General features: G+C 35.1%; 7 protein-coding genes and 1 non-coding gene across 8 annotated transcripts; 2 read left to right on the plus strand and 6 right to left on the minus strand.

Moving 5' to 3' along the window:
* The first annotated feature begins 189 nt into the window (after positions 1-189).
* LOC116139914 (A-kinase anchor protein 17A) lies at positions 190-2,752 on the plus strand. Its single transcript, XM_031425555.1, has 5 exons — positions 190-820; positions 908-1,046; positions 1,174-1,333; positions 2,257-2,442; positions 2,678-2,752. Exons 1-5 carry the CDS (start codon positions 286-288, stop codon positions 2,681-2,683), a joined length of 1,026 nt encoding a protein of 341 aa, XP_031281415.1. The 5' UTR covers positions 190-285; the 3' UTR covers positions 2,684-2,752.
* Positions 2,753-3,937: 1,185 nt separating this feature from the next.
* Positions 3,938-5,606, minus strand: LOC116139962. Its single transcript, XM_031425604.1, has 3 exons — positions 4,821-5,606; positions 4,401-4,512; positions 3,938-4,343 (listed from the first exon to the last, which is right to left on the minus strand). The coding sequence occupies exons 1-2, from the start codon at positions 5,560-5,562 to the stop codon at positions 4,484-4,486; spliced, it is 771 nt and encodes a 256-aa protein (XP_031281464.1). The 5' UTR covers positions 5,563-5,606; the 3' UTR covers positions 3,938-4,343; positions 4,401-4,483.
* Positions 5,607-8,969: 3,363 nt separating this feature from the next.
* On the minus strand, positions 8,970-10,073 carry LOC116139925. The gene has a single exon (XM_031425567.1). The coding sequence runs from the start codon at positions 9,954-9,956 to the stop codon at positions 9,195-9,197; it is 762 nt and encodes a 253-aa protein (XP_031281427.1). The 5' UTR covers positions 9,957-10,073; the 3' UTR covers positions 8,970-9,194.
* Positions 10,074-13,608: 3,535 nt separating this feature from the next.
* Positions 13,609-17,548, minus strand: LOC116139907 (GPN-loop GTPase QQT1). The gene is made up of 11 exons (XM_031425542.1): positions 17,191-17,548; positions 16,929-16,973; positions 16,761-16,840; positions 16,403-16,477; positions 15,866-15,969; positions 15,598-15,754; positions 15,395-15,482; positions 14,858-14,930; positions 14,633-14,763; positions 14,066-14,150; positions 13,609-13,975 (listed from the first exon to the last, which is right to left on the minus strand). Exons 1-10 carry the CDS (start codon positions 17,280-17,282, stop codon positions 14,087-14,089), a joined length of 909 nt encoding a protein of 302 aa, XP_031281402.1. The 5' UTR covers positions 17,283-17,548; the 3' UTR covers positions 13,609-13,975; positions 14,066-14,086.
* A 4-nt stretch (positions 17,549-17,552) lies between these two features.
* Positions 17,553-17,624, minus strand: TRNAP-UGG. The gene has a single exon. It is a non-coding gene; the product is annotated as a tRNA-Pro (tRNA).
* A 1,248-nt stretch (positions 17,625-18,872) lies between these two features.
* On the plus strand, positions 18,873-20,840 carry LOC116139883 (LIM domain-containing protein WLIM1-like). Its single transcript, XM_031425517.1, has 5 exons — positions 18,873-19,215; positions 19,795-19,891; positions 19,983-20,026; positions 20,117-20,206; positions 20,324-20,840. The coding sequence occupies exons 1-5, from the start codon at positions 19,078-19,080 to the stop codon at positions 20,549-20,551; spliced, it is 597 nt and encodes a 198-aa protein (XP_031281377.1). The 5' UTR covers positions 18,873-19,077; the 3' UTR covers positions 20,552-20,840.
* An 828-nt stretch (positions 20,841-21,668) lies between these two features.
* Positions 21,669-24,026, minus strand: LOC116139969 (F-box protein At3g12350-like). The gene is made up of 2 exons (XM_031425617.1): positions 22,995-24,026; positions 21,669-22,257 (listed from the first exon to the last, which is right to left on the minus strand). Exons 1-2 carry the CDS (start codon positions 23,862-23,864, stop codon positions 21,811-21,813), a joined length of 1,317 nt encoding a protein of 438 aa, XP_031281477.1. The 5' UTR covers positions 23,865-24,026; the 3' UTR covers positions 21,669-21,810.
* Positions 24,027-24,416: 390 nt separating this feature from the next.
* On the minus strand, positions 24,417-27,072 carry LOC116139829 (exocyst complex component EXO70A1-like). The gene is made up of 2 exons (XM_031425479.1): positions 26,279-27,072; positions 24,417-25,785 (listed from the first exon to the last, which is right to left on the minus strand). Exons 1-2 carry the CDS (start codon positions 27,053-27,055, stop codon positions 24,442-24,444), a joined length of 2,121 nt encoding a protein of 706 aa, XP_031281339.1. The 5' UTR covers positions 27,056-27,072; the 3' UTR covers positions 24,417-24,441.
* Between the last annotated feature and the right edge of the window lie 251 nt (positions 27,073-27,323).

Here is a 27,323-nt window from a genome sequence, read left to right on the forward strand (position 1 = left end):
CGTCATTAAGGGAGGACTGTCTCGTCTTTTCGTTCTTAGGGCCCACAGCCCACTATCCCAAGAGGGTGCCGCTACTGCCGTATATTGAATATTCAATACGATTGGTTAAAGTTACAAATTTACAATCAGAAGAAATAAGTAAATAACTTCAACGGCAGCGTTTTGGGCCTTCTACCATTCTCATTCAAATCCCAAACATTTACTAGCAGAAAGCCAGAAAGCATAAACCCTTCTTCCATAATCGACCGAAAAAAAAAAAAAAAATAACCCAAAGCAAAGCACAGAATGCCACCGTTAGAGTCACTTTCACCAACAGAAACCCTGGAAATCGAGAACGGCCTAACACTAATACCGCGGGTGAAGCTTATGCTCACAATCTACCCTACAAGTCCCTCCGTGACAAAATCCATAGACGAGTGGCGGCTAAAGCGCGCATTAATAGAATTCCTGAAGACCTCCCTCTCTGTCTCCATCACTGTCCCCGAAGAGGACCTGGAAATCAGACGGCTCAAAGATCTCAAGAAACGCAAGCGCGATGAGCCCGTTGCACACGGCAATCTCTTCATTCGCGACCTAGGATTCCTAAACAATACCAGTAAGAAAAAGGGGGACAATCCCGTCGAAGAAGAAGAAGAAAATGATATAAAAGTTCTAGAAAAGAAGTTGTCAGACTGGAGAAAGTACATTCTTGAAAAAATGGACGGAATTGAATTAAATTTGGAGGGTGTTAAGTATAGATTGAGTGTATCAGTTCCAGTTTCTGATGAGTTCGACAAGATGAAGAAAGATTGGGAGGAGTTTTATGCTTTTGGAAATCGAGGTTTCACTAATAGTTTGTAAAACTTTGATTGTTATTATTATTATTTAAAAGAAAAAATAATTACTAATTTGGATAATTTATTGTTAGGTTATTCAAGGGGGAGACAAGAGCCGGATACTATAGTAATTAGAGGAGTACCTTCGAGGTGGTTTGCAGAGCCGAGGGTTTCGTCGAAGCCGTCAATGTTGGTTACACATACTATTTTTTCAACATTTGGGAAGATAAGGTGTTTTTTTTTTAAAAAATATATATTTTTTAACCTTCATTTTGCTGTATGTGATTGATTTTGTTTACACTATGACATAACTTAATTGCATATCAACCTTATTGCCGTTTTAACTCATACTCAATAGGAATCTTAATGTTGCTGAGGACGATGATTTAGGTAAGGATGCGGACGAGGATGAGACAGTCATCGTTTCAGGTCTTCATTGTAAGATTGTGGTTCAGTTTGAGAAATACTGGGACTTCTATAATGCTCTTAAGGTTTTATGTGGCCGCTCATTGCAAAAGGTAGGAAGTCTGATTTTTTCGATATCGGAGCATTGCATTATTCTTCTGTGAGTTATATATACCTCCACATTTTATTTAGTTGTTTCATTAGAAAGTTTCTTTCAGTTTTTTCCTTAGAGTCTTTGAATTAAATACCTAGGGTTTTATGTTGTCAGTGGGAGCACGTTGCATTCTCATCTCATTCACCAGTTCCAGACTTGAAGCATGTGAACAGTTGTAAATTAATCAACCACCACAATTGTTCTCCTTTTACTGTTTTACATAGTCAATTGTAACAGCTAAGTATTAGAAAAATGAGGAAGGAATCATGATTGTTCATTTTTGGAACTAATTTTAGTTTCTTTCTGGCATTCATAATACTTGGCACCAATACTGGAGATGGTATAGATCAGATAATGAAAAAGTAACTCTGTTTTTAACTTATAACTTGGATTTTTTATTGCAAGCACGTACAGCTCTTAGATTCTAGGTCTTTCAATTGCATCATCCATGAGTAGAACATAAGACAGTTTGACGTTTGAGCATGCACATCATGAAAATTTGTGTTATAAGTTCAAATTTTTTAATTCTAATTTTTCATGAAAATACTGTATGCCTCATGTGAATTAATCCTCGCCTTGTCTTCAGAATTACTTTTGGTGATCTTCTGGGACATGAGTTGTATGTCTTGTGTTCTTTTAAAGTTTACTGTGAATTTGGATATTTAATACTGTCAGTCAGTATGACATGGCAACGTTCATGAATGCGATTTCTTGCTTGTATAGCCAATCAGCTTGTCCCAAATGGTAGTTTTTTATATGTATCCATGATGTGGCAGGGAGAAGGCCAAATGTCAAAGTAATACATGGTTTGAACATGTGAATTTCTTGTTAATTGTTATTTTATTTTTGTGATGATGATCGCAATGACTTGATAATGAGCAGCAAGGGTCAAAATTGAAGGCTGATTACGAGGTTTTCTGGGACAAGGATGGCTTTTTCCGGAGCTCAAGAAGTCAAGCAACAGATAGGAGTAATAGGACGCCAGCAAAGGCAGCTGGACAAAACAGACGTGAAGATACTAGACATGATATTTCTCAGTTTGATGATACACGCCGGAAGAGGTTCAGGGTGAGAGATTGAATATATTAAATGAAAAAATAACACAATTTGTTGCTCAAACAAGCTTTCTCAGTTCTCAAACATCTTCTGGCACCAATTTATATTTTGTTTATTGGCTGGTGGCTAATATGTTGGTAGACTATAATGTTGCCCCATTTTGTCATTTTTTCTGTGTTTGTAATTTGTGATTGGTCATATAAATTAATCCCTGAAATGAGGAAATGATCCTTTTTTCCAATTGCAGGAATAGGGGATTGTGGTACTCGTTTTGGAAGAATTTTTCTTGTTGGGCTCGGCGGGGGAGTTCTTTCTGGTTCAACAATCAAATACTTGTGTTATCAGTTATGGTCTCGATTATGTATATTGTTTACATTTACGAAATTGGTGCTGTAGTTCTTAACTCTATGTTGTCTTGTACTAGTGGTTCATTGATCGATTATAAACAATTGACACTGCGCCAGCTGCTTCCTTCTTCCCCCTTTTTTGTCGCACGGCTTGTTGTTGGTTTTATTTTTAGCCCTCTTCACGGTATTACAAAACCAGAAATAGATAAATGAAAAGAACACAAAAAGGGATTTAACTCGCAGAATTATAAAGGCTGGCCTCTCAGTCTCTGATCCAATAGACTTGTTTGGGAGGATAATTTGTATACGAGACACTTTGATCCTGTTCAGATTTGATTGGCCCATCTATAAGAGACTGGGCTTGCTAAACTTGAATATCCAATTTTCCTTAACCACGTTAGGCGCGCAAATGACTCGAATAGTAGAGTCGAAAATCAAAGCAGATAAAGATAAGAGCACCTTTTGGCTTGAGGATACATGTACGGGCATCTTTGGTACACTGTTAGAAAAATATTATTCTGAAAAAATGTTTTAAGGTGAGTTGAGTTGAATTAAGTCAAATTAGATTTGAATATGAAAATATGTTTGATAAAATATCTGAAAATTAGATAGCGTGTTGAATAGTTTTTTGGTTCATTTTTTGAAAAAAAAAATTAATACAAAATAGTTGTTTGTTACATCTTTTGAAAATATTGAGATTATTCTTTTAACATTCTATATTTGTTAATTTAGTCAAACAAACACTCCTACAATGAAAGTTTAAAAATGAACTAAAGTACACCAATCACCCAAGAGAACCGTCGGCCACCATCGTCGGATGACGATCGCCAGAATAGCGTATAATCAGTTGAATCTAATCGATCGTATGTTAATATAGTCGATATGGGTTGGTTTTTAAAACATTGTTTTATACCATTAAAAAGGCAGGAAAGATGATAGATCCAAGCCGCAACAAGACCTATTATTATCCATTTATGTTTTACATACAGAACTGATATGTACTTTCCCTGTTGTCTAAGAGCAATTTCAACAAAAAAGAGTTGTCGTTTCAAATGATGGAGAGAACAAGAATGAGAGAAAGTTAGAAGCGTAAGCCAAATAAAGGCAATCAACTATACCGCCGTAAGTAAGTATTGTCATTAAATATTTAAAATTCCCACTGGTCTGATCTGACCCTGATAATTCGGGTCAACCAATTCTACATGCTGATGGTTCACACAGGCAATCCCCCATTACCAGGAAAACACATCTTAGAAGATGGCCATGTCTGCACTGATTGAGAATTTGAAAGTAAAATATCTGGTCCTGTTCTGTTGTGAACATGAAGAGAGTTGAGCAGTAAACCCTAATTAAAATGTTTGGTGATATGATTTTGTGGCGAAATGGGGCCTTTGGCCATTAGGCCTACCTCCTCACATTTTCAACCGTTCTCAATCATGGTACAGATCCATCACTTTCCTCTCGTTTTTCTGGTATAGTGTACGCCACGTGGCCCTATATGAATTTGGTAACCGGAGCGCCAGTACTCTGCCATGTCCGGTTTGATGGTTATTGAACAATATTTTCCTGCCACACACATAACTGTGTAACTCTGACTTTGCCCATATTAATAATTATGGCATCCCTTAAGCTCAGCATGATTTCCTTAAAAAATTATGGGATCATGGAGTTGATATGTACATCTGGATCAAGTGCAGATTCACGAATCATGAACTGAAATTTCCACCATGACTTCCTGACAAAATAAACAGATAAGTTTCGACACAAAGACACACTGTTTTCTTTTCTGGAACCAAAATTTTCTTACAAAAATCACAATGCCAATGCCATTCAAAGTAACTTGTTGATTACATGACAAGGGTTGTTGCTCTACCCTTACTCAACCCAAATAATTATTTACTAATCATAATTTACATTTGTCGACATGCCAAACATTAGATTGAATTTCCAACCTAACCCAACAGGTATTACTTTATATCAATTAACAAAACAAATAAAAAAACAAAGGATCAGATCATCATCTTCACCAGCCTTGTCGATTACCACGTAGTCCTCGGGATTGATCTTTCACAGCCCGAGAGTTATTACCACTCTTTGGAGATTGAACTTTGACAGCCCCACAGTTTTTACTACTCTTAGGAGAAGATAATTCATTACTGACCGTCTTGATCTCACTCATTCCTCTTACATATTTTTTCTTCCTTTCTTGGCTTATTTCATTTGAAGAGTTCTCTCCCTGTAATGTAGGTACCATGTACCATCCAATAGAGGTGCAGAGTATTGCAAATGATCTCCCAAAAAATACTAGAAACAACAAAATCAAGATGATAGCTGCCGGCAAGTAATAAGAGGGTCGCCTCCAATCATTTAACTTTATCTCATTCCATGAAAAGCTCTTCTTTTTAGTGATAATCCTATCATCTGATATGGATCTTGAGAGCTTGCCTTTACCTTTTGATTGATCTACTAGAAACTTATCCACGGTTTTTGATTCATGCTGTACAGACGTCTCTTTGATATCATCGACACTCTTGGTTTTCTCTTTCTTCACCTTTACCACGATTGGAACAAAGTCATCCGTATCTTTATAGACGAAACGAACAAGAGATATATCTTCTGAACCCCTCTGTGAATAAATCTTTTGCTTTTTCTCTTCAAGCTCAGCTAGTAGTGCAGAGAACTTGTCTAACCCACGCGTCGAATATGGGTTCTTGGTACCCTTGTTATGGCTTCTGCTGCAAAAGCTATTAATTTTGCTTGCTCTTCTTGGCGACAAAGTCTCCATCGGAAAATGATTTTAATTAGCTATTTAGCTGGTTATGGGAGGAATGGACTCAGTGAATTTGTAGATGAAATCACAGACGGGGAAGTAGTAGTTATCATATATAAAATGTCTGGAGAAGACCAAATCCACGCGAACTTGTCAAAATAAAGGGTTTGACAATAAAATAAATCATATAATTTATAGAAGCTTCGACGCATTTATATTTCGGTATGTGTGGTCGTTTGACTTCTTGGAGGACAAGCAAGGTCTAAGTTTTTTTTGCCCTTTGGTTGCGTTTGATTCGGGTGATATAAAATTAATCTTGTAATTTTTATTAAATTTTTAAAATTTATTTATTTAATTATCAAGTAATAAAATATTACATAATATTTTATTATAAATAATATTTATTGTTAATAATATTAGGGATAATCAGATTTTTTTACCAAAGAGTGTTAATATAAGATTACCAAAGTAATCTGAATTTTGATCATATTTTGCTTTTAATCTTTTATCATTTCGGACGTATTTGTCCTTATATGTTTACCAAATAACAATTAGCCCAGACCCTCTATATTTGAGAATTTAGCTAAAACATCTCAACCACAAAAAAGTTTAAAAGTTAACAAAATACCCCTAATCACCCAAGACCACCGTTGGCCACTAGTCACCACTGCTGGCTGCCGACGAAAGTTGTCATATCGACACAAGACCGACGAGATCTTGCTGGTAAGGACGTTTTCGGCCATGGATCTGGATTTGTGATCCATGACCGAAAATGATCAGATCTTGTCGTTTCACTGCCAAAGATGTGGCCGTGAAACGCTATAGATCTGGCCATGAAAAGGCCAGATCTTTGGCCATGAAACGGTCATATTCACGGCCAGATCTAGTTGTTTTTTGCCATAGATCAAAGATCCATGGTCAAATTAGGCCTTACTGGCGCACGACTAACTAGCTCCGGCTAGCCATGTGCCATTACGGTAGATGTCAGTGGTGGTGGCTAGTTGCTAGCAGTGGCTTAAGGTGGCTGAGGATGATTTTGCTATAAATTAAAGTTTTATATGGCTGGAGTGTTTTAACAAAATTTTAAATATAGGAGGTTAAAAAAATAACATAATATAATATTATTATTTTAAAAAAAAGATAATTTAGCAATCTATATAACATACCCATTCATTTATCTTCCCAACTAAATATATTATTATAATATACACATCAATTTATTCCAACCAACTAAACATATTTTTTTAAAGATTTCTTGATACTATATTTTTTCAGTAATACAATATTCTCCAGTAATATAATTTTCTCTGAACCAATCGGACTGTAAATTAAATTTTCAATGCTCAAAGAAAACGAGTTCATAGAGCTGAATGAATTATGGTTTCAAAATATTCCTTGGAAAAGCAGATTTGAACAGCTGTATATATTTCTCAAGTATATGCGTCTTCTAGATGACGCAGTCCAGGCCAAATTTGGTTGAACTGTAAGGTTAATTGAATATAATAACACTTAATTAACTAAAATGTGGGTGAGGACATGATAAAAACAATAATCTTATGCTTTGCAGAATCAGATTTTATCTACTGGCTTATCCCATTCCTTGTTTTAAATATTTTTAACAAAAATTAACATCACTATCAAATCCTGCTTTTATTATTNTATTTTTAAAAAATTATATATTAATCTCTTAATCATTGATTGGGTTGATGATGTTAGCGATAATCTTATTTTTAAAAAATTATATATTAATCTCTTAAATTTTAATATATTACAAAAAATCATTTTAAAAAAGTTCAAATTACTCCCTAAAATTTTTATTTATTTCAAAAATACTCCAAAAAATTACCATTTAATCCCTAAACTTTTATCTCCAAAATACTCCTATAAAATTATAAATTAACCTTTATAATTTTAAAATATTACAACAAACCCCCTAAGACCTGAACCGAACTGGAGAAGCTGTCGAGTCCCGATCGGATCGGCCAGTTCGGTCCAGTTTTTAAAACATAGCACATTAGGCGTGCAAATGACTTGAATAATAGAGTCGAAAATCAAAGCAGATAAAGATAAGCGCACCTTTTGGCTTGAGGATACATGTGGGCATGTTTGGTGCACTTTTAAAAAAATATTATTATGAAAAAATGTTTTAAGTTGAGTTGAGTTGAATCAAGTCGAATTAAATTTGAATATGAAAATATGTTTGATTAAATATCTGAAAATTATATGAGAGTTAGATAAAATGTTGTATAGTTTTTTGGTTCATTTTTTGAAAAAAGTTTTTAAGACAATAATTGTTTGTTGCATCTTTTAAAAATATTGAGATTATTTTTTTAACATTCTATATTTGTTAATTTAGTCAAACAAACATTCATACAATAAAAGTTTAAAAATGAACTAAAGTACACCAACCACCCAAGAGAACCGTCAGCCACCATTATCAGATGGCAATCGACAATCACTAGAATAGCGTATAATCGGTTGAATCTAGTCGGTTGTACGCTGATATGGCTGATATGGGTTGGTTTTTAGAACATTGTTTTATCCCATTAAAAAGGCAGGAAAGATGATAGATCCCAGCCGCAACAAGACCTATTATCCATTTATGTTTTACATACAGAACTGATATGTACTTTCCCTGTTGTCTAAGAGCAATTTCAACAAAAAAGAGTTGTCGTTTCAAATGATGGAGAGAACAAGAATTAGTGAAAGTTAGAAGCGTAAGCCAAATAAAGGCAATCAACTATACCGCCGTTAGTATTGTCATTAAACATTTAAAATTCCTACTGGTCTGATCTGACCCTCATAATTCGGGTCAACCAATTCTACATGCTGATGGTTCACACGGGCAATCCCCCATTACCAGGAAAACACATCTTAGAAGATGGTCATGTATGCATTGATTGAGAATTTGAAAGTAAAATATCTGGTCCTGTTCTGTTGTGAACATGAAGAGAGTTGAGCAGTAAACCCTAATTAAAATGTTTGGTGATATGATTTTGTGGCGAAATGGGGCCTTTGGCCATTAGGCCTACCTCCTCACATTTTCAACCGTTCTCAATCATGGTACAGATCCATCACTTTCCTCTCGTTTTTCTGGTATAGTGTACGCCACGTGGCCCTATATGAATTTGGTAACCGGAGCGCCAGTACTCTGCCATGTCCGGTTTGATGGTTATTGAACAATATTTTCCTGCCACACACATAACTGTGTAACTCTGACTTTGCCCATATTAATAATTATGGCATCCCTTAAGCTCAGCATGATTTCCTTAAAAAATTATGGGATCATGGAGTTGATATGTACATCTGGATCAAGTGCAGATTCACGAATCATGAACTGAAATTTCCACCATGACTTCCTGACAAAATAAACAGATAAGTTTCGACACAAAGACACACTGTTTTCTTTTCTGGAACCAAAATTTTCTTACAAAAATCACAATGCCAATGCCATTCAAAGTAACTTGTTGATTACATGACAAGGGTTGTTGCTCTACCCTTACTCAACCCAAATAATTATTTACTAATCATAATTTACATTTCTCGACATGTCAAACATTAGATTGAATTTCCAACCTAACCCAACAGGTATTACTTTATATCAATTAACAAAACAAATAAAAAAACAAAGGATCAGATCATCATCTTCACCAGCTTTTTCGATTACCACGTAGTCCTCGGGATTGATCTTTCACAGCCCGAGAGTTATTACCACTCTTTGGAGATTGAACTTTGACAGCCCCACAGTTATTACTACTCTTAGGAGAAGATAATTCATTACTGACCGTCTTGATCTCACTCATTCCTCTTACATATTTTTTCTTCCTTTCTTGGCTTATTTCATTTGAAGAGTTCTCTCCCTGTAATGTAGGTACCATGTACCATCCAATAGAAGTGCAGAGTATTGCAAATGATCTCCCAAAAAATACTAGAAACAACAAAATCAAGATGATAGCTGCCGGCAAGTAATAAGAGGGTCGCCTCCAATCATTTAACTTTATCTCATTCCATGAAAAGCTCTTCTTTTTAGTGATAATCCTATCATCTGATATGGATCTTGAGAGCTTGCCTTTACCTTTTGATTGATCTACTAGAAACTTATCCACGGTTTTTGATTCATGCTGTACAGACGTCTCTTTGATATCATCGACACTCTTGGTTTTCTCTTTCTTCACCTTTACCACGATTGGAACAAAGTCATCCGTATCTTTATAGACGAAACGAACAAGAGATATATCTTCTGAACCCCTCTGTGAATAAATCTTTTGCTTTTTCTCTTCAAGCTCAGCTAGTAGTGCAGAGAACTTGTCTAACCCACGCGTCGAATATGGGTTTTTGGTACCCTTGTTATGGCTTCTGCTGCAAAAGCTATTAATTTTGCTTGCTCTTCTTGGCGACAAAGTCTCCATCGGAAAATGATTTTAATTAGCTATTTAGCTGGTTATGGGAGGAATGGACTCGGTGAATTTGTAGATTAAATCACAGACGGGGAAGTAGTAGTTATCATATATAAAATGTCTGGAGAAGACCAAATCCACGCGAACTTGTCAAAATAAAGGGTTTGACAATAAAATAAATCACATATAATTTATAGAAGCTTCGACGCATTTATATTTCTGTATGTGTGGTCGTTTGACTTCTTGGACGACAAGCAAGGTCAAGTTTTTTTCCCTTAGGTTGCGTTTGATTCCGGTGCTATAAGATTAATATGTAATCTTTATTTAATTTTGAAAATTCTTTTATTCTATTATCAAGTAATAAAATATATTATAAATAATATTTACCGCTAATAATATTAGGAGTAATCAAATTTCTTTATTAAAGAGTATTAATATAAGATTATCAAGGTAATCTTAATTTTGATCATATTTTACCTTTAATCTTTTATTATTTCAGATACATTTACCCTTATATGTTTACTAAATAACAATTACACAGACCCCTTTATATTTGAGAATTTAGCTAAAACATCTCAACCACAAAAAAGTTCAAAAGTTAACAAAATATCTCAACCATTCAAGACCACCGTCGACTGCTAGTCACCACTGCTGGCCATCGGCGAAAGTCATCATATTGTCAAAAGACCGACGGGATTTTGCCGGTAAGGATGTTTCTGACCATGGATTTGTGATCCATGGCTGAAAACGACTAGATCTTGTCATTTCAAGGGCAAAGATGTGGCCGTAAAAAGCCTTTTTGGTCATGAAACGGCCATATTCACGGCCAGATCTAGTTGTTTTTTGCCATAGATCAAAGATCCATGGTCGGATTAGGCCTTACTGGCGCACGACTCGCTAGATCTAGCCAGTCGTATGCCATTAGGACAACTGTCAGCGATGGTGGCTAGTTGCTAGTAGTGGCTTGGGGTAGGTGGGAGAGATTTTGCTATAAATTAAAGTTTTATATAACTGAGGTGTTTTAGCAAAATTTTAAATATAGGGGGTTAAAAAGTTATTTTAAAAAATAATAAAATAAAATAATGTTATTATTTAAAAAGAAGGGCAATTTTGTAATCTATATAACATACTTATTTATTTATCTTCTCAACCAAACATATTATTATAACATACCCATTAAGTCATTTCAACCAACCAAACACATTTTTCTAAGGATTGTCTGATAATCTATCTTTCCAGTAATACAATATTCTCCAGTAATATAACATTCTCTGAACCAAATGGATTGTAAATTAAATTTTCCGTGCTCAAAGAAAACGAGTTCATAGAGCTGAATGAATTATGGTTTCAAAATACAATAATATTATACTTACAAAGAAATCTTATAAAGTTTTTCATACAAAATGAGGTGACAAAAAATGAATGGAAGAGTAAAATAAAAAGACAAACTCATTAAATTCATTCTTCTATTCGTTTTTTATCACATTACTTTGTATGGAGATCTTTCTCAAATTTGTTAGTAAGTGTAGTATTAGTATTACTCTTCCAAATATTCCCTGGAAAAGCAGATTTGAACAGCTGTATATATTTCTCAAGTATATGCGTCTTCTAGATGACGCAGTCCAGGCCAAGTTTGGTTGAACTGTAAGGTTAATTGAATATAATAACACTTAATTAACTAAAATGTGGGTGAGGACATGATAAAAACAATAATCTTATGCTTTGCAGATTCAGCTTTTATCTACTGGCTTATCCCATTCCTTGTTTTAAATATTTTTAACAAAAATTAACATCACTATCAAATCCTGCTTTTATTATTATTATTTTTTTAATTTAAAAATGATGTAAATATATTAAATGTTAATAAGATGTTAAACAACATCTATTTAAATTTTTAATGCAGGGTTGAATATAAGTTTCTAGAAGAGTAAAGGACATGATCCCACCCAAGGTTTCGTGAAATAGCAAGTTCTCACCCCCGTTTTCATAAATTTCAGATTTCTGTCTTTATATGTTACTAATGCATACTGATTTTACATATCCAAAGTAATTAATAATAATAATTAATTTAGTCATAACCTTAACCTTATCTAATCATCAATAACTATCAATATCACAGGACATAAAATATGTTTTTCATGAAAATTTCTGGTATTGATAAAAAGTTGAAACAAAGATTGCGTGGAGGCTGTGAACAATTTAAAGAATATGTTTGTGAAAGCAAAACTTGAGATTCTAAAATGGGCAATGGTGTAATGACTTATGAGGTCAATGTTTTTACATGAGAAACTTCCTTTTGTTTTTATCCAAATAAAATACCCAATCAAATATTCAAATCACTAATCATTAACAAAATAGAACAAATAGTAATAGTCACTAACATAGCAAGCTTAACTTAATTAACTCAACCCACCCTTATTTATTACTTCATTTTCCTCGAACGAGTCAAGAAAGACAACTAGGCAAAACCAGATGATACTCAAATAAACGTGAAGCTCACATTATATTAATTAATGAATGATACAGCTGACTTCATTAAAATCTGGGTGCTTGGAATGGGTATGATTACAATTAAAAGGGAGAACGATATTTTCCCACCCAAGCTTTGGCGAAACGACATTTTTTCACCTATCAAGTTTTAAAATGACACTTTCTCACCCTTCATTAGGTTTTATTATGTTTTCCTTTAATATTTTACTGAAAAAACAAAAATACCCCTAAATATTTTACTCTATAAATTTTTTATTATTTTTTAATTAGCCAATAAGTTAAATATTAAAAAAGAAAAAAAGAAAAAATAATTAATCCCACCTAAAAAGTTAGGAATAATATTATAAAATTGTTTAAAGTTAAATAATCTTAATATTTAGTTATAATGCCATCAATATCTCATCACTATTATTTATAATGTTTTTCATTTTTACTTATTAATATAAAAAATTAATATTCTTAATTAATTAAATAAACAAAGAAAAAAATATATCTTTATACTTAAACTAATAAATAATCGAATAAAAACTTTTAATTAACTAAGTTTTAATTTATAATAAACTAATTAAGAAATAAAATATTTAAAGGTATTTTCATCTTTTTAATCAAATATTAACAAAAAATACTAACAGAATCTAATAAATAGTGAGGAAGTGTCATTTTAAGACTTGACGGTTAGAAAAAAGTGGTTTCATCAAACCTTGGGTGGGAAAATGTTGCTCTCCCTGATTATAATTGGTCCTAAACGTTTTCCCATTCCCATGTGAATATTATTAAATCAAATCAAACCAATAGATTGACTTTTATCTCCCTATGCAGATTTCCCATGACATAAATGTCGTTACATTGATTTATTTATAATTCTCTAGAAGTTGTTTATGTTTATCTAACTTTCGTACGATAGTGCCCCAGCTGACTGAACCTTCAAAACCAACAAATCTATCCAAATAATTACTAATTTTTCAAATGTACAATATACCCAACTAGGTTATAAAGCAATAGATTAACCTGGTATCATTTATTTGAGTAATAACATATAGAGGACTTCAATCTTCGTTAATGTAATCAAATTTAAACCATTATCTAAGGTCCAGTTGTAGTTTGGGAGATGGACATGATCACATGACGATGATAAGTTAAGAACCTTTCATAAACTTAGGTGTGTTACTGTGTTTGGGATGTCAATGAATTGAAACCTCAACATCCCAAGTCGGATCTTGTTATAGCAAGTCCTGTAGTCTGCGGACCTTGAAGAGGCTGAAGCAGTGGTCGGTGGTCTATCAGGTGAGGGGGCTATGGTTTGAGATCCATAGGATAACGGGCCTTCACTACTGCAGGTCTATAAATTGGGCCTGGTGTCGGTAATCTTCAAGATTTTCTTTTACTTTTGCTGATACAAAATCATAAATACACACATTTTCAAGATTTAACATGTAGGACTGTTTAACTTGCTCTTGCTAACCAACAAAAGTTAATAGTTGATACAACTTTACAACTCCTACGAAGAGCAGGTTACAATCAGAAGCCCAACTTTAAAGCTCCTGCAATAAGTAACATCAGAACTCAGAAGTCTCTTAAGAAGGTGAATTCACACTAAATCACAAACAGGCAAAATGATTATTAGAAAATACCATTCTTCAGCGAAATTGAGTTCATGACTCCTTAGAATCTAAGTTGTCATCATCCTTAATGTACTTCTCCTGCACAGCAGCAGCTGTGGATTCCTTTGTTAAGCAAAACGATAATAATTATGATTACAAGTCACTCAACTTAATAATTACATTACAAATGGAAAGTAAAATTGACAAAATTCACTCTCCTAATGTCTGCAAATGACTTGCTACATGAATCACATTCAGAGGTTCGACCAGACTCTAGCTAATCCCAGCCTGCGGAATATTCGAGTTCTTTTGTAGCATTTGGTTGAAGGAGGGATAAAAAATACAGTGCACTCTCCTATTGCTTTGTGAATAAAAGTGTAGATGCAAGATGAAGGTGCAGTTGTTTGAATGATTTAGTGACAGCAACATCACCCCGACACACAAAAAATTGGAGAAACAAAACATGGATTAAGTTTTTCCTAACCAGCAGCAAATGATTTTCATAAAATTAAATTGACAGAATATTCATGAATCCCAAACTTCATATGTACAGAGCACCAGGATGAGGAAACATAGAATTATTAGAGAAAAGGATATTTGTAATACTCCCAATCAACATCACGAATTGCAATCTTGCTAAATTCAACTGCACTAGCATCTATGCCAGCAAAGATATACCCATTGCTCTTGTCTATCTGCTTCACGAGATTCCCTACACTCTCTTTATCCTGAAGACAAGCAGCTGATTGAGAATTACTACGAAAACAAGTCAAACAACAATTCAAACAAAGTGGAGGAGGAGGTCATAGTGAAACTAGTTACCTGAATATCTAAGGTTGTAAAATTGACCAAACTATAATCTTCTATTACATCACACAGCTCCTTTGTGAGCTTTCTGCAAGAGGAATTACGAAAAGTTTACCTATGGTAGGTATTTAAACAATCTAATTATCACACATCTCTCAATGTGATGGGAGAATACCAGTCTGATTCTTTGAGGCTGAGGGAGAGTCAAGTATAAACATAATATTCTATGTCAGCCATAAAGCAACATGATAACCTAAATTCATTACAAAATTTTAACAATCTAATATAAAATTAAATGATGATTACAAGACTAGATGTCAAAAAGCTGTCCATTGCAATTGTTGGTTGCATCACTACCACAAGTCATATCTGTATATTATTGTATGTTCACTAGAATTCTATGAAGAGTATGTCTAAATTTATAACACTGTTGTCCAGGGAAACAATAGAAATTTGAAGAATTAACAGTCACATAACTCAATATTGCCTGTACGACAATACTGCAAGCACCACTTAAATTGATTTGTGTCATTAATCCACTATAAATCAAACCTGTACTTAGCAGAACGAGGGTCTTGATCAAGATGGTATTGTAGATATGATAAATCTTGCACATCCGTATAGAAATCAAGATTAAAAGCTGCAAGAAGTCCATAAACAATGATTAGCAAGAGAAAGTAGCACAAGGCACTTGTGATATTATTTGATAAATTATGCTAGACATAAAATGGGGAAAGTTAGGGCTATAATCACACCTAGTTTTCCATAGTTCTCAATTAGATCAATCTTAGACAACACATTGATATGAGGGAGTTCCATATGTAGCATGGTAGATAGCGACAAAAGCAATGCACTAACATACTTCCCAGGGTCACTGCAAAGATGGGCATCAACTAGATGCACTGCAGTCAACTGCAAGAAATGAGGAACAGATTGAGATTTGTATAATTACAATATCTAAAGAACAAAACTGAATTCACCTCAAACTTTCAAAGTTCCTGTAAAGATAAGGACAAAACATACCCTGAGGTCCAATTTCTTTATGAGTCTCATTATAACACTTTTGGCACTGGAATGAAGGAAAAATAGTTCAACTTGACCAGGAAAATCAAAGAGAAAATAGTGATCTGCAAAATACCTAAATCATTAAAAACATTTAACTTTAACAATTTTACATACTACTAAGCAAAACCATGCACGATAAGATAGTTCAGTTATCTAGCCAAAGAAAGAGAATGAGAGAGATCTTAACATCCAACAATCAAGTAGAAAGCAGAATATTAAACATCTAATAATTTACCGAATGCCCAGATAAGTATGTTACATGATCTATGCTCCAAAAAAGAGGATGTCTAGGTTTAACATGTTACATATATATGCTGGTGCAAGAGTGTCCAAAAGGCCAAGAAAGCCGAAGTTGACGGCAATGGTATAATGAATGGTAATTTATGCTGAATTACAAAAATTCATTTACAAAGAGTATATCTAGGAATGTATGATTATGATCATCTATAAAGCATAAAATTTTGAAGCAAACAGAGCAAGACTTGATAAGCTTACCTTTTAGAAGAGGTTCTAATTTAGATTGCAACCAGTCAATATTCTTCTCTAAATAGTCCATACAGTACACAAGACCTAGTTGGGAACAACATATACTTTAGAAATTGCAAGACAAGCATATTAATACAAGGACATAAAATAAAAACATGACTGCCGCAAAGATAATAATAATAATAATTAAAAAAAAAAAAAAAAACATTTAGAATCTTTCAAAACTCTCTTATAATTTACAAGTAGTTCTCCAAACTCTTTAAAAGCAGAACATGAAAAGCCAAATATCAAAAAACTCAAGAGTTCAATAAAACCTTTAAATAAAAAATCAATTTTAGCAAGAAACAAGAATAAAGGGAATGCTCACCTCCATTGGGACCAAGTGAGTGCTCCATCATTACATCACTTAGTTTTATGAGATCCTCAATATTCACAGCACACTCATAACTATATTCAAGTCAAGGATATTTAACACTCCTCAAAGCATAGTACAAGCAAACACAGCATTTGCATACAAATTTAGTGAAAAGGATACGGCAACGCATCATTAGCAGGATCCAAATTAATAACAGCAACCTTCCTGCACAAAATCAATTAAATTACACTCTAGCAACAACAAATTGGCATGAACATAGCGATTTTAAGCCATTTATACTAATTAGATGTAAGCTTCAATAAAATCATAGACTTTACTACCAAAGTAATAAAATTATATCACGTGCGTTAATAAAAAAAAAAAAAAAAAAAAAAAAGAAACTGAACTGAGTTTCATGAAAAGAAAATAAGAAAAAGGTTACCTGCCAATAAGGCTGAGAAACTGAGACATGCCATTACAATAGGTGGTTTTTCCTGAACCAGGTGGACCAATCACCACTTGCCCGAACACCATTCTCTCGAGTGCTTCGGCGGAAAATTTTATTTTCTTCTCCTGTTTCGCCAGGAAGCTGAGTTTTGACAAGAAGAGAAACGAACCGAAACTGGGTTCAGATACTTTGAGGTTGAATAGTTCAGTTTAATTGAAGAAACAAAAACAACTTTCGAGATTGAATAGTTGGGTTTAATTGAAAAAAAGAAAATTTTAAAAAATAAAATCGAAACTGGTTTAGAAACTTCGAGATGGAATGGTAGGGTTTAGTTGAAAAAACCCAAAAAATAAAAAGGGGCATTCCGAGAATCGAACTCGGGACCTCTCGCACCCAAAGCGAGAATCATACCACTAGACCAAATGCCCACTTGTTGTTAGTGACTCATTTTAAATTAAATATAATACTTAAAAATGAAGTACTATTTTACAATTGTTCTGCACACTGCAAATTGATAGGGTAAATCTCGAAAAGAGTGAAGGCAGTGGTAAGTGGAAAAACAGGGGAGAAGGGTGATGGTTTTAGGTGAGTGGTCCATATGCATATGATATGTGTTTGGCACATGGTTCAAGATTGGGTGTATAATTGCAGAGTGTGTGTGCTTAACTGGAATGGGATGATGGGAATAATTGTTAAAGTAACATGAATATCATCATCATCATCATTCATCTACTTCTACATCATCTGGCTTCCACTTTTACATCTAAGACTACGAGTTTGGGCCCTTCTAGCTTCACAGAGTTATACCTGGCTTCTACTCTAAGAAATTGGACATGAAAACAGAGGCTGATATTCAATACCTATTTTTTTTACATCTGCCATGCATAGTAGAATGAGATGATGTAACCGTATATGTATAATGTATTTTTGATATCCAACATCATTACATGGTTAATTTAATCATCAGCTGAAATTATTGGTCAAGGTTGGATAGATAGTAATTATACATACCACGAACCTTCTCAATGGTTACAATTACAAATCGGGAATAAAAAATCTAGTTATTTTATTGCATAGTGGACTGCTGGATCCAGAAGTTGATAAAAACAAACTAGTTTAAATTGAATATTCTTTGTCTTTTTCACTGCCTCCTAAAAGAAACACCCACAAAAACACTTCCGAATAACTTAAATAATGCTTCATTGATTAGAGACATCATTTATATATGGTCAGTCATTACCAATGAATTCATCTTCATTGTTCATAGTGATCATAAGTCATCCAAGAAGAGTCATATAAATTAAAACATATTAAGGTCAGAAATTCACTTGAAATAACAATCCAGGATTAGTGAAAATCAGATTAGTGAAAGATACTAATCTTCATGGTCCCCGTTACCTTACAACTATCTCATGGTCCATATTTGTAGACAGGGAAGATATTTTTTTTGTTGATTTGTATGTTAGTGGAGATGGAGGCCAGCTACATAATTTAGTCCTTGATTGACTACTTTTATTAGTTCACATTAGCTTAACTAAAAATAATTTAACTCATGATCAAGTGATTCTATTTCTATCAAACTCAATTCTATTATCTATCTACTATACTAACCAATATTCAAGTTTACTGTTACTTTGTCCATTTATGTTAAACAAATATGTGGGAGATAAAGGTTGTTAGGTGCTTCAAAATTGAACAAAATGATTGCCAAACTTTAATCATCTTTAACTCAGCTTTTGGTTTCCGCAATTCTCTGCAGCCCACATTGCTCTATCTTCATTTTCTTTATCTCCTCTTGTTTTCTTCTTGCTATGAGTCCCTGCAAAAAGTACAACTAGGGAGATTGTATAGGCTATACTGGTGAGGTGGGAATTGAAAGACATGGCATCATTTGCAGGAACAACCCAAAAATGCATGGCTTGTGACAAGACTGTGTATTTGGTTGATAAATTAACAGCTGACAATCGTGTCTACCATAAAGCTTGTTTCAGATGCCATCACTGCAAAGGAACCCTCAAGGTTTGTGTACAGATAGCTTTTCTTCTCGTTGGTAATGGAGTTTGCTTACGTCCACTAATGCAATATTCTATATTGCTTCTTCAGTGTTTGTTTGTTTGTTTTTTTTTTTTTTCATTGTATTATTGTGTTTCTAGCTACAAAATGTGGTTCCTTCAGGTTTTTATTCATTCACCGACAATAGTCTGGCAAATTGTGTGTGAAGTTGTTGAACATATTTTCATAATCGCTTTCACATTCAAATTCAAACTGCACAATAGCTGATCTGATTACCATTTGTTCATCTTATTTACAATACAATATTCCTGGAATATGCACCTGGAGTATGATGCTATAAAACTTTAGATCTACCCAATAAGATCAAATCATAATCACTGATGAAGTCGATGAATACTAAATTTTACATATCTAAAGTAGCAGCAGTTGTTCTGGCTGTTCCTCTTTGGCTGATACATATGTTCCGAGGGTTGTTTCCTAGTTCAGTGAGATATAGTCTTTTCTTAATCTGAGACTCTGTATATGAATTGATATAGTTTGTGTACAATCGGCTACATCCCTACTGACAGAGAGATTTATTTGCAGCTTGGCAACTACAATTCCTTTGAGGGTGTCCTTTATTGCAGGCCACACTTTGATCAACTGTTTAAGAGAACAGGCAGTCTTGACAAAAGCTTTGAAGGTATCAATAATCAACATTACAAATTCAATAAAACCTAACACATCTTATTAAATTACTCGCTGACTGATAATTGTCTTATTTCTCTTCCCAGGGACACCAAAGATTGTAAAACAAGAGAAACCTGTTGATGGCGAGGTAATTCGCTTGGATTATAGATGCGTTTTATGAATCATAAAAGTACTTCCAATACCGTCTTTGATAATGACTATGAGATGCTTTTGACAGAGACCTAATGCGGCTAAAGTCTCAAGTATGTTTGCTGGAACCAGGGATAAATGTTTCGGCTGTAAGAATACTGTTTATCCAACTGAGAAGGTAACAATTTTAGTTATTCGAAACAAGCATAAGCACACATACTGGGCTCTAATTTTAACATTTATAGGATTCCCATATAAATCATCAACGTTAATTATGGTTTTTCTCTGCTAAAAGGTGACGGTCAATGGAACTCCTTATCACAAGAGTTGTTTCAAATGCACTCATGGAGGTTGTGTAATTAGCCCGTCCAACTACATTGCTCACGAAGGCCGATTGTATTGCAAACACCACCACATTCAGCTCATCAAGGAAAAAGGTAATCTAAGCCAGCTTGAGGGTGAGCATGAAAAGGATTCCGTGAACGAGAAAGTCAATGGGAAAGAAGTTGCTCTTGAATCATAATCTGCTTCAATGTTTCTGTTCTTTCGCTTTGTCATCCGATGTTCTTCTGCCCTTCATGTTGCCGTGACCATCATTGCTTTCCCTGCAGTCCAGATGGCTTTGTGCTAAGACGTGAAATTTTTGGTATTTTAGTTGAATTCGTGTGGGGTTTTGTTTGGTATGTTTAAATACTTTGGTGCAATTGTGGATGCTAAATTGAGAAACCAAGAACATTTTGATTCTCAATCTATGCTGTGGTGAGACTTCATGATGTAATTTGTGAATTCTTATTGCTTCAGATTTTTTGTGAGATTATTGGCTTTGAAGGACGATTGAGAATTGGTGATGCAACACTCTAATGGCTGCAGATCCTATTTCCTTTTAACTTATGATACTAGGGAACACATGCAACTAAATAATTGCAAATCTGCATTTTAACTTGTTAGCAACTAACAGAAAAGCAAATCTTTCCCGAAAGGAAAAAGTAATAGTTCTTTAGAATGAGGAACTTTCTTTATAAAAGACCCAACTATGTCTATCTCAGAGGCTTTATAATGAACAACTTTCCTTATATGACCAAACTATATCCATCTCGGAGGCTTTATGTTAGTCCCTACTCCCTACCACCAACTGCAACCTCCTCAATTAAAAGAATGATTTGCACACTGCAGATCACGCTATCAAAATTGCTGAAATCAACTAAGATTAATAAATAACAGGTTTAGAACCTACAGAGTAGTTCACAGATGACACCAACACCCAAAAAAGGCTATGGCAAAAGATGCCCGTAAGCATGCAGTAAAAAAGAAGTCAATTATGTAAATTATCCCACTTTAGGCTTCCAGCAGATAATCCATAACATGGAAGCAATCATCAACATTAACTGCAGATTATATAGGCATACTCTGTCAACTACAAAATTTGCAATTTTTATGATTAACTTTCAGAAGAAAAGGAAATGAAAAAAGAGAGAAAAAGAGAGACTGCATACTTATGTTGAACTGGATATTTAAGTCCGTCAAACAGGTTCCAGCAAGGATGGCTTACTAACTAATCATTCTGTATTAACATTGTTCCTAATACTTGTTCGAAAGAATGGGAACACATTCATGCAAACGGGATACTACCACATAGGAAATAAACAAAAAAAGGTTTCTATAATAAACATTAATTCATTTATCCCTGGAACAAAGTATGGTACACAATACAGTCCACAAATTACATCCAGAAACGATTCTATTTTGTACACAGAATAACCTAAAACATGAAAATCAATCACATTAAACCTCCACCGTGTCAAGAAGACAACCATCAAGAACCATATGTTTGAGGTCTATGATAAAATTGTCCCAGAAAAACCCAAACCCAAATGTCCCATTCCGGTAATGCCAAATCCTTCCTTCTCCTTGTCGAGGATTTGCAAAAGTCCCTGCTGAATCTCGAATGACTAGATCATAACTTGAGTTGATGTGCATTATATGAGAGACCATGGTTGAGGGACATTGGCAATGTGTGTGATTTGCCACTGTTAGTGAATGATGGTGTATGCGACTATCATAAATATATTCTTCCTCAGGAGAAAGTGGAGACTCAATGAATGTAGTGTTTGATGTCCAGAACACTGGGGCAGCAGAGCCAGAGGACAAATCGCCAACCCTTCGGCAGATGATACCCCCAGTATCATATGCCACAAGATAAAAATCTAAGCTAATGTCATCATATATTCCCTGCAATATGAAGCCCAAGAGAGACATCAGACAAGCTGAAATGAAGAATCCCCCCAAGCCAGCCATCTTCGAACAAACTATGAACAATAAGAAGTAACAGTAAAGAAAGTAAAACAAGCAGTTATGCTAACAAGAGCCAATGTGGAACTTCAAATTGACAATCCAAACATGATTTCAACCCTGGTTCGACCGAGTGGGACAGTGAAGAAGATTGAAAAAAAGGAAGAGAAAACATCCTTTCTTCTAAAGGGGACTATAAAGTTTCCACAACATAAAATTGTAAAACAAAATAAAGAGCTTGCCGAAGCACCATTTAGTCTCCTTTACGAACAATTTACATAAGCTAATTTGATAAGAAATGTTGTCCACCATAACTTGAATTTTCCATAATTGACTAGAGATACAAGCATTACTTCAGAAATAAAACAATGATTGACAAATATATGCACATGAATAAATAAAAATGGTTCATTAAGGCCATCTTCCCTTAACAAATAAACTGGACTAAGGTGGGTGCCAGACTGCCAGTAGATAAAATTGCAAATAAACTTTTCAAAAAGCCAACAATATTATACAATTAGTACCAGTAATGATTTTCAAGTCAAGGAAATAGTCTTTTACATTTATCTGCAATATCATTAAGTAATTAATAGATATAAAGTATAAACAGAAACAAGTATAAATAATTTGATTAACAAATAAATGTACAAAGACAATAGGAAAGGTATTCACAACACCTTCCATAATCCCTGCAAAGGCCGAGATGGCGTGGGCGAACAATCCATAATCTTTACAAAATGCTCGGGCTCCCATCGTCTCTTCCCCAGTCTCTCCTTCTCTTTCCTCCTCTGTCTCCTCCACGCTCTATCCCCAACTGGAGATATCCTATTCGCGAATTGCATATACATTTCTGTTACCAAACATTCCCCAGAACTGCCATCGCTATCGTCTCCTCTAGAATTCAAATCCATCGAGCTTGGACTCCTGCCAAACACGGACTTTCCAAGTTCTCGATAATAATTAGCATAGTTTTCCTCAACCAGAACATGAAAACTCCCCATAAAATTAACGTTAACTGATACCAAATCCTCAATAAACCCCAACTGACAACATTTTACAAAATCATCCCATAATTTAATTTCCCCATTAAGCTGGAGAAAGTTTACGATTTCGCCATCGGAACTCAAACTCATCCACAAAAACGGAGACTTTGAGACATTGTAAGTACCGTTTCGCGAGGGAGACACCCTAGAGCCAGAGAGATATGAGGGGCCCCACTCGAAGAAAATCAACAGCGGGGATGAATCATTGACCATGGGTTGACCACTTCTGCGCCAGAAACCGATCAGATTCTCCCATTCATTGAGAGTTTTGTAAAGGAGCCTGTAGGAGATCTTGCCATCTCCCCATTTTTTGATTTGGGTTTTTGAGCCCCATCTTCTCTCGCAAATGGTGTACCAGAGCTTGCCGTCGCTGTTACACAGCGAAACGAACCGTTTTGATGTGCAGGCGAAGTTCGCGATTTCTCTTGGGGAAAGGAACGATAAAATGAATAGCTGGATATCTTCAGGGAAATCGCAGAATGAAAATAAATTCATTTCATCCATCCTTAGTAAAATTCGATGAAAATTTCTCGGCAGAATTTTGTGTTTCAGGGAAAATTTTGGTGGCAACGAGAGATAAAAGAGTTGTGTCCCTGTGGGATTTGGTAGATTCTTGGAGAAAAGGGAATGATTCCTTTCGGTGACTGTAGAAAGATTAAAGTTCAAATTGGGGAAGTAACTCTGTCTTTCTGTAACGGGGTAAAAATGTAATTTTGTTTCTGGATCCCCTACAGAGAGTGTAGGAATGAAATTGGTGCAGAGTGTCTGGATCAGAGTCTGTTTGTATCCAGTAAAATGATTAACCACTGATGTGCTTACATCTGGCGGACAACATGAATGAGTCAATTTTTTAATATATGCATTTTAGTAAATCAATTACGTGTGATGCATATGGGAATGTATCCTCCACGGCTTCTCATCTCTTTGCTTGAGCAATACGGTTTTGAATCATTTGTTATTAAAAGAGGTTGGGAAACATATTAAATTACATCTCTAGTCTCTCTACTGAAATGAAAACCACAAAAAAATATGCAACATGTCTTCCTCTTCGCAACCACACACATAATGATGACACTTTCATTTATTTATCACTGGTAGATGATCTGGTTCGTCGAAAATCCTTGATGTCACCCTCAACAGATGCCGAGGCTCTATCAGCTGTCCGATCCCTTGAATCACGACGCTTAGACCTTCCAGCATCCACCCTATCACCACCGTTAAATATTTGACCCAATCGTCCCTTGACCGACTCAGGAGTAACGTACGATTTGGTTTGTAACACGGATGAATACGAATTCCAGAACTCAGTGTAAGCAGGAACAACAAATTTCAGAGTCGCTGCTCTGATTTGCTCTCTCAAATCAAAATCAGGAATATTATAAGACTCAATGTGCCTTTGTGAAATCTCATCAAAACTCTTCATAAAAGCTTCCATTTTACCTCTTATCAGAACTCCAACATTGGCTGTGATCTCGTTGCTCTGCATTTTCAATTCTTCTTCGTCCAACAACCTAACAAGAGGTCCCCAAGCTTGCCTTTGATACAAGTAAGCTGATTCCTCTGCCACAATCTTGTATTTCTTTTTCATGTATTGTTCTCCCAATAGTTTTCCTAGTTCTGTGTTTCTAGTTCTCATATAAATGTACCAGTAAGTGTTCATGGCAAAAACGTGGGGCAGAACTTTGTCCTTATAATTTGACCGTTTTGATTCGACGTTTCTTTGGAGAGCTTCCATCACATTGAAAATTGCATCCTTGAGTAAATTCTCATCAGTTTCGGGTTTAGACAAAATCCCAGCTTTCCAAATTTGTTCTGTTCGAAGAACTTTGGCCATAGGTACACTGTGAGTCTCGGTTGCAAGGTACTTGAGATAATTAATGGCATATCTTACAAGTTTTGGAACTGAGCCATCTTGTGGTGGAGGAAGACCATCTGCATTCCCTTCAATTTTGAGACCGAACTCCCAAAACACTTTGCATGAAGCGTGGACGAGTAGCTTTTCTAGTTCTCTAAATCTAGTACAAATCCCACTTCCTGCTTCCCCTTCAAAAATCTCTGAGAACTGGAGTTTAAGTTTTTCTAAGGAGTCGAACATATCCAAGAGCTTGAACAACTTCTGTGGCTCTTTGCTACTCCTTGCAACGCCTTCTCCAAATCGAAAAAAGACTGCCATGATTTTGTCAGCAATCTTGACGAAGCATTCTGGCCAAATAACTCCTTCCAAGATTCCTCCCAAAACTTGGATGCAAAGCTTCTTTTCTGATACAAAAACAGTTTTAACTGCAAGCTCAAAATGTTGAATCCACAGGGTTACTGCTGTCTCCAAGCTCTCCCACTCCATTTCATCAATTTCTTCAGAAGTGTATGTCCGCAAATAATCAGGGTTTAAGCGCATTAATGCTTTCGCTGCTCTTCTGTATCTCGCCTGTTAAACATATTTACATCACCAAATTAGCATCTAAATGTCAGCCCGGCTAATCAAATTTACCCTGTTCAATTAACCTTTTAATCTTAAATTCTTTTAATGATCCCGCCGCCAGAGGTGTCTAGCTAGCTATTATCTTTGTGAAAAATTAAAAAAGAAAATCTTTTTCTTTCGTTCAGAATTGTTTTCTAATTGATCTTCATATTTGAAAAATTGAACATACCATCGTCTGATTCTCGAGTAATACATCTCGAAAAATCATATCTTATGTGGCCAATGGAACGGCTAATTCTTAACCAAAATAAGTGGGCTACATCTATTAAATTTTAACAAATTATTTCTTCTGACTAATTTACTGCCTTTTGTTGAAATGGCAAAGATATAAGAGTAAAAATATTACTTGAAAAAAAAATACACCCAAAAAAGTTTGTTATATACTTTTGGTTTGCATTTGAAAAGAAAATTTGCTTCAAGCAATAATTTGCATATTTACCTTGACAAAGATGTCGATACATATATCCAAGCAATCATTGGAAGCCAAGGTTTCTGAAATTCGCCTAAGAACTTCGACCTCCATTTCTGTGGCCAGATCAGAACCCACCATCTCTGCTTCTTTATCTTCATAGGCCTCGCCTATACTTTGATGCCTTAATTTCTGTAGCATACCCTCAAATTCATCCTGCAGATTCAATAAAGCCTCATCAAGCAACCCGTCGAACCTCGTGGCATCAACCTCAGTTTCATACAGAGCCTTAAGAGTCACCAAAGTCTCCCTCAGCCTATGTGTCCTATACTGATCAGTGGCTTTTGTCCGGCTCAAGAACTCCACTACCTCTTGAAGTTTTTGAATCACCGGCTCACCATCTTGACTTATTTTGATTATGGTCGTGTTAAGCTTATCAACACAATCAACATATTTTATCAATTTTCTAAGCCTTTTCTTGGGATTCTTCTCAGAGGATACTTTGGAGGAGAGTTCAAGAAGCTTGTGTTGGAGAGATTCAGCAAGCTTGAAGCTATCAAGGAGTTCAAGAGCCGGAGACACAGCTCGGCTGATTCTAGTTTCGAGGGCTTTCGCGGTCATAGCCAAAGAATGTAAAGGTGCTACTCTCCTTGCAGCTGTTGTAAGTATCTCTTCTATAGAATCAAACTTCTTGTCCATGTTTGCTAGATTCTCATCGAGTTTGGAGGAGGTTAGTAGGAGTTTTTTCAAGTCTGTGCAGGCTAATTCCAGCTTTGTGAGCGTTGAATCCTCTTCGCCGAGTGCCATTGGTTGGTCTTGATCTTCTCTCACCTAATTAGGAAGAAACCTGCGAGATGTTTAATTAGTTGAGAACATTGAAATGAAGGAATCAAGGAGTCATGGATGAAATCTGAAGGCTGTATTTCGTCAATGACGAGAACAATGATACCAACTGAGAGAAAAAAACGACAGGAAGGTCACTACGGAGACTTGATCATCTCGATACAATTGTAAGAACAAATGGCATTGGCCTATGCTAAATAGACAAATGCATGAAAGGAATTTTAAGAATAAA

This window comes from Pistacia vera, unplaced genomic scaffold, assembly GCF_008641045.1.
Source record: "Pistacia vera cultivar Batoury unplaced genomic scaffold, PisVer_v2 Contig36, whole genome shotgun sequence".
Taxonomy (NCBI): Eukaryota; Viridiplantae; Streptophyta; class Magnoliopsida; order Sapindales; family Anacardiaceae; genus Pistacia; species Pistacia vera.

Excerpts from the sequence above, each read along its gene's own strand:
- LOC116139914 (XM_031425555.1), top strand. The coding sequence starts at position 286 with ATGCCACCGTTAGAGTCACTTTCACCAACAGAAACCCTGGAAATCGAG. Across the intron at positions 821-907 it reads TTATGCTTTTGGAAATCGAG|GTTATTCAAGGGGGAGACAA; the intron begins GTTTCACTAATA and ends ATTTATTGTTAG. Across the intron at positions 1,047-1,173 it reads TCAACATTTGGGAAGATAAG|GAATCTTAATGTTGCTGAGG; the intron begins GTGTTTTTTTTT and ends CATACTCAATAG.
- LOC116139962 (XM_031425604.1), bottom strand. The coding sequence starts at position 5,562 with ATGGAGACTTTGTCGCCAAGAAGAGCAAGCAAAATTAATAGCTTTTGC. Across the intron at positions 4,513-4,820 it reads TCAATCCCGAGGACTACGTG|GAAGTCATGGTGGAAATTTC; the intron begins GTAATCGACAAG and ends TTATTTTGTCAG.
- LOC116139925 (XM_031425567.1), bottom strand. The coding sequence starts at position 9,956 with ATGGAGACTTTGTCGCCAAGAAGAGCAAGCAAAATTAATAGCTTTTGC.
- LOC116139907 (XM_031425542.1), bottom strand. The coding sequence starts at position 17,282 with ATGGTGTTCGGGCAAGTGGTGATTGGTCCACCTGGTTCAGGAAAAACC. Across the intron at positions 16,841-16,928 it reads CCTGCTAATGATGCGTTGCC|TTATGAGTGTGCTGTGAATA; the intron begins GTATCCTTTTCA and ends ACTTGAATATAG. Across the intron at positions 16,478-16,760 it reads CTCACTTGGTCCCAATGGAG|GTCTTGTGTACTGTATGGAC; the intron begins GTGAGCATTCCC and ends GTTCCCAACTAG.
- LOC116139883 (XM_031425517.1), top strand. The coding sequence starts at position 19,078 with ATGGCATCATTTGCAGGAACAACCCAAAAATGCATGGCTTGTGACAAG. Across the intron at positions 20,027-20,116 it reads AGAAACCTGTTGATGGCGAG|AGACCTAATGCGGCTAAAGT; the intron begins GTAATTCGCTTG and ends TGCTTTTGACAG. Across the intron at positions 20,207-20,323 it reads CTGTTTATCCAACTGAGAAG|GTGACGGTCAATGGAACTCC; the intron begins GTAACAATTTTA and ends CTCTGCTAAAAG.
- LOC116139969 (XM_031425617.1), bottom strand. The coding sequence starts at position 23,864 with ATGGATGAAATGAATTTATTTTCATTCTGCGATTTCCCTGAAGATATC. Across the intron at positions 22,258-22,994 it reads CTTTGCAGGGATTATGGAAG|GGAATATATGATGACATTAG; the intron begins GTGTTGTGAATA and ends TTCATATTGCAG.
- LOC116139829 (XM_031425479.1), bottom strand. The coding sequence starts at position 27,055 with ATGGCACTCGGCGAAGAGGATTCAACGCTCACAAAGCTGGAATTAGCC. Across the intron at positions 25,786-26,278 it reads GTATCGACATCTTTGTCAAG|GCGAGATACAGAAGAGCAGC; the intron begins GTAAATATGCAA and ends TATGTTTAACAG.